The sequence below is a fragment of the Mandrillus leucophaeus genome, unplaced genomic scaffold, assembly GCF_000951045.1.
Source record: "Mandrillus leucophaeus isolate KB7577 unplaced genomic scaffold, Mleu.le_1.0 Scaffold83, whole genome shotgun sequence".
NCBI lineage: Eukaryota > Metazoa > Chordata > Mammalia > Primates > Cercopithecidae > Mandrillus > Mandrillus leucophaeus.
In genome coordinates this window covers 4,649,698-4,651,108 of record NW_012109030.1, presented here as the reverse complement: position 1 = coordinate 4,651,108, position 1,411 = coordinate 4,649,698, and the positions used below count along the sequence as shown (strand labels likewise).

The following is a 1,411-nucleotide window of genomic DNA, read 5'->3' as shown; positions in this document are numbered from 1 at the left end:
GATCCACCCACCTTGGCCTCCCAAAGTGCTAGGATTACAGGCATGAGCCACTGCGCCCAGCCCTCGTCTTCATTCCTTAAGAACAGAGGAAAAGACTGGAAAGAACGAGTCTCCTTGTTAAGGGGATGGTTGGGTTGAAGAAATCACAGAAGAAAGCCCTTGTCGGAGCAGGAATATTCATCTTTATTTGGACTCCATGACACCCTTCCTATGCCCTTCACTTAATGTGAATGTATTATACATTGTTCTAGATTTGGGGGGAAAAAAAATCTCTTATGACATAAAATTGGTAGGGAATGGGTTTACCAGAAAGGGGATACAAAACACACACACCCTAAGCTCCAAATGATTCACTTCTGCTTGGGTAAAGAGCTAATTGAATGAAAGAAATTGATTTAACACTTAAATTATACACCAATCACCTTTATTGGCTGCAACCCTAAATTAGTTTTTCTTAAAACAGTAATACTTCACTTTTACTTTTTTTATTTCCATTAAAGCAACACCATTGCGCTGCAAAACTAACTCTCTGCAATTAAGTACCTGATACATGTTTTCTGCTTTTAACAAGTGATAGAAAAGGTTACATCATCTCATTAAGAAAACATTTTCCTAAGACATTTTGTTTGGTTTTGGTTTTCTGGTGAAAGAGTTACAGCAGATGGCTATTTCAAAGATTGATTCTTTCTCCTTTCACAAGTCGAGCTCGAAACATCCAAATATCCTAGAAATAATACCAAACAGAGTGAGTTGATGGAACACTTCAATCTGCCCTCCATTTACCTTCAATTTCACCATAAGACAAAGTTGATTTCTAGCCTCTATGAAAGGTTAAATAGGTTAAATAGGGAAAATAATTCCTGTAATAGTTATATTGATGAGTAAACAAAACAACTCAAATTAAGCTACTTAATCAACTCTTTTTAAAGAATTTTTTGGGGACACAATCTCACCCCATTGCCTAGGCTGAAGTGCAGAGGCTCACTGCAACCTCCACCACCCGGGTACAAATGACTTTCCTGCCTCAGCCTCCTGAGTAGCTGGGATTACAGGTGTGCATCACCACACCTGGCTAACTTTTTGTATTTTTAGTAGAGACAGGGTTTTGTTATGTTGGCCAGACTGGTCTCAAACTCCTGGCCTCAAGTGATCTGTCCGTCTCGGCCTCCCAAAGCCTCCCAAGTGCTGGGATTACAGGTATGAGCCACCAATCTTGGTCTACTTAATTAGCTTCTAAAACAGTGTTAACTAAATTAAGTCAGTGGTTACCCCAGCTGCTGTCAGTCCTTCCTGTTTTATTCAGGATATTTATTGGTGCCAGGTACATAACTGGGTCGATGTCATGTCTGGTTACAGAACAAACAGTTCACTGCCATTTTTCTGCTTACTATTTTTTTTTTTTTTTTTTTTT

The 1,411-nt window shown here is 39.1% G+C and overlaps 1 protein-coding gene across 1 annotated transcript in view; it reads right to left on the bottom strand.

Annotated features, from left to right (window-relative positions):
* Nucleotides 1–162: 162 nt before the first annotated feature.
* The window catches only part of PHYH (phytanoyl-CoA 2-hydroxylase), a 27,383-nt gene continuing 26,134 nt past the window's right edge, over nt 163–1,411 (bottom strand). Inside the window, exon 8 of the mRNA XM_011968137.1 lies at nt 163–724. Coding sequence (XP_011823527.1) covers nt 671–724 — 54 coding nt within the window. The 3' untranslated portion in view covers nt 163–670. The remainder of the gene's footprint in view (nt 725–1,411) is intronic.